Source organism: Merops nubicus, unplaced genomic scaffold, assembly GCF_000691845.1.
Source record: "Merops nubicus isolate BGI_N331 unplaced genomic scaffold, ASM69184v1 scaffold44988, whole genome shotgun sequence".
Taxonomy (NCBI): domain Eukaryota; kingdom Metazoa; phylum Chordata; class Aves; order Coraciiformes; family Meropidae; genus Merops; species Merops nubicus.
The window spans coordinates 2,679-2,963 of NW_008627202.1; the positions used below are offsets into that span (position 1 = coordinate 2,679).

General features: G+C 69.1%; 1 protein-coding gene across 1 annotated transcript in view; it reads left to right on the forward strand.

The window, feature by feature from the left end:
* Positions 1-279, forward strand: part of SEMA3B (sema domain, immunoglobulin domain (Ig), short basic domain, secreted, (semaphorin) 3B) — a gene marked incomplete at both ends in the record, with an annotated part of 2,949 nt that extends 2,670 nt beyond the window's left edge. Inside the window, 2 exons of the mRNA XM_008946237.1 lie at positions 61-116; positions 195-279. Of these exons, the coding sequence (XP_008944485.1) occupies positions 61-116; positions 195-279 (141 nt within the window). The remainder of the gene's footprint in view (positions 1-60; positions 117-194) is intronic.
* Between the last annotated feature and the right edge of the window lie 6 nt (positions 280-285).

Here is a 285-nt window from a genome sequence, read left to right on the forward strand (position 1 = left end):
GCGCACGGTTCGTTCCGCGCCCCCCGCCACAGCCCCTGCCCCTCTGCCACCTTCCCACAGGCGCTTCCGCCGGCAGGATGTCCGCAACGGTGACCCCAACGTGCTCTGCTCCGAAGGTAAGCTAGGACCCAGACGGGGTTTGGGGGTCAGCCCTACCAGGGCAGGGGGCTGACGGCCAGACCATGTGCCCCCAGACCCCCGTCGGGGCAGCGTGCCCCAGAAGCAGCTCTATGGGGTGGAGGGCAGCACTGCCTTCCGGGAGTGCATCCCCAAATCCCTGCAAGC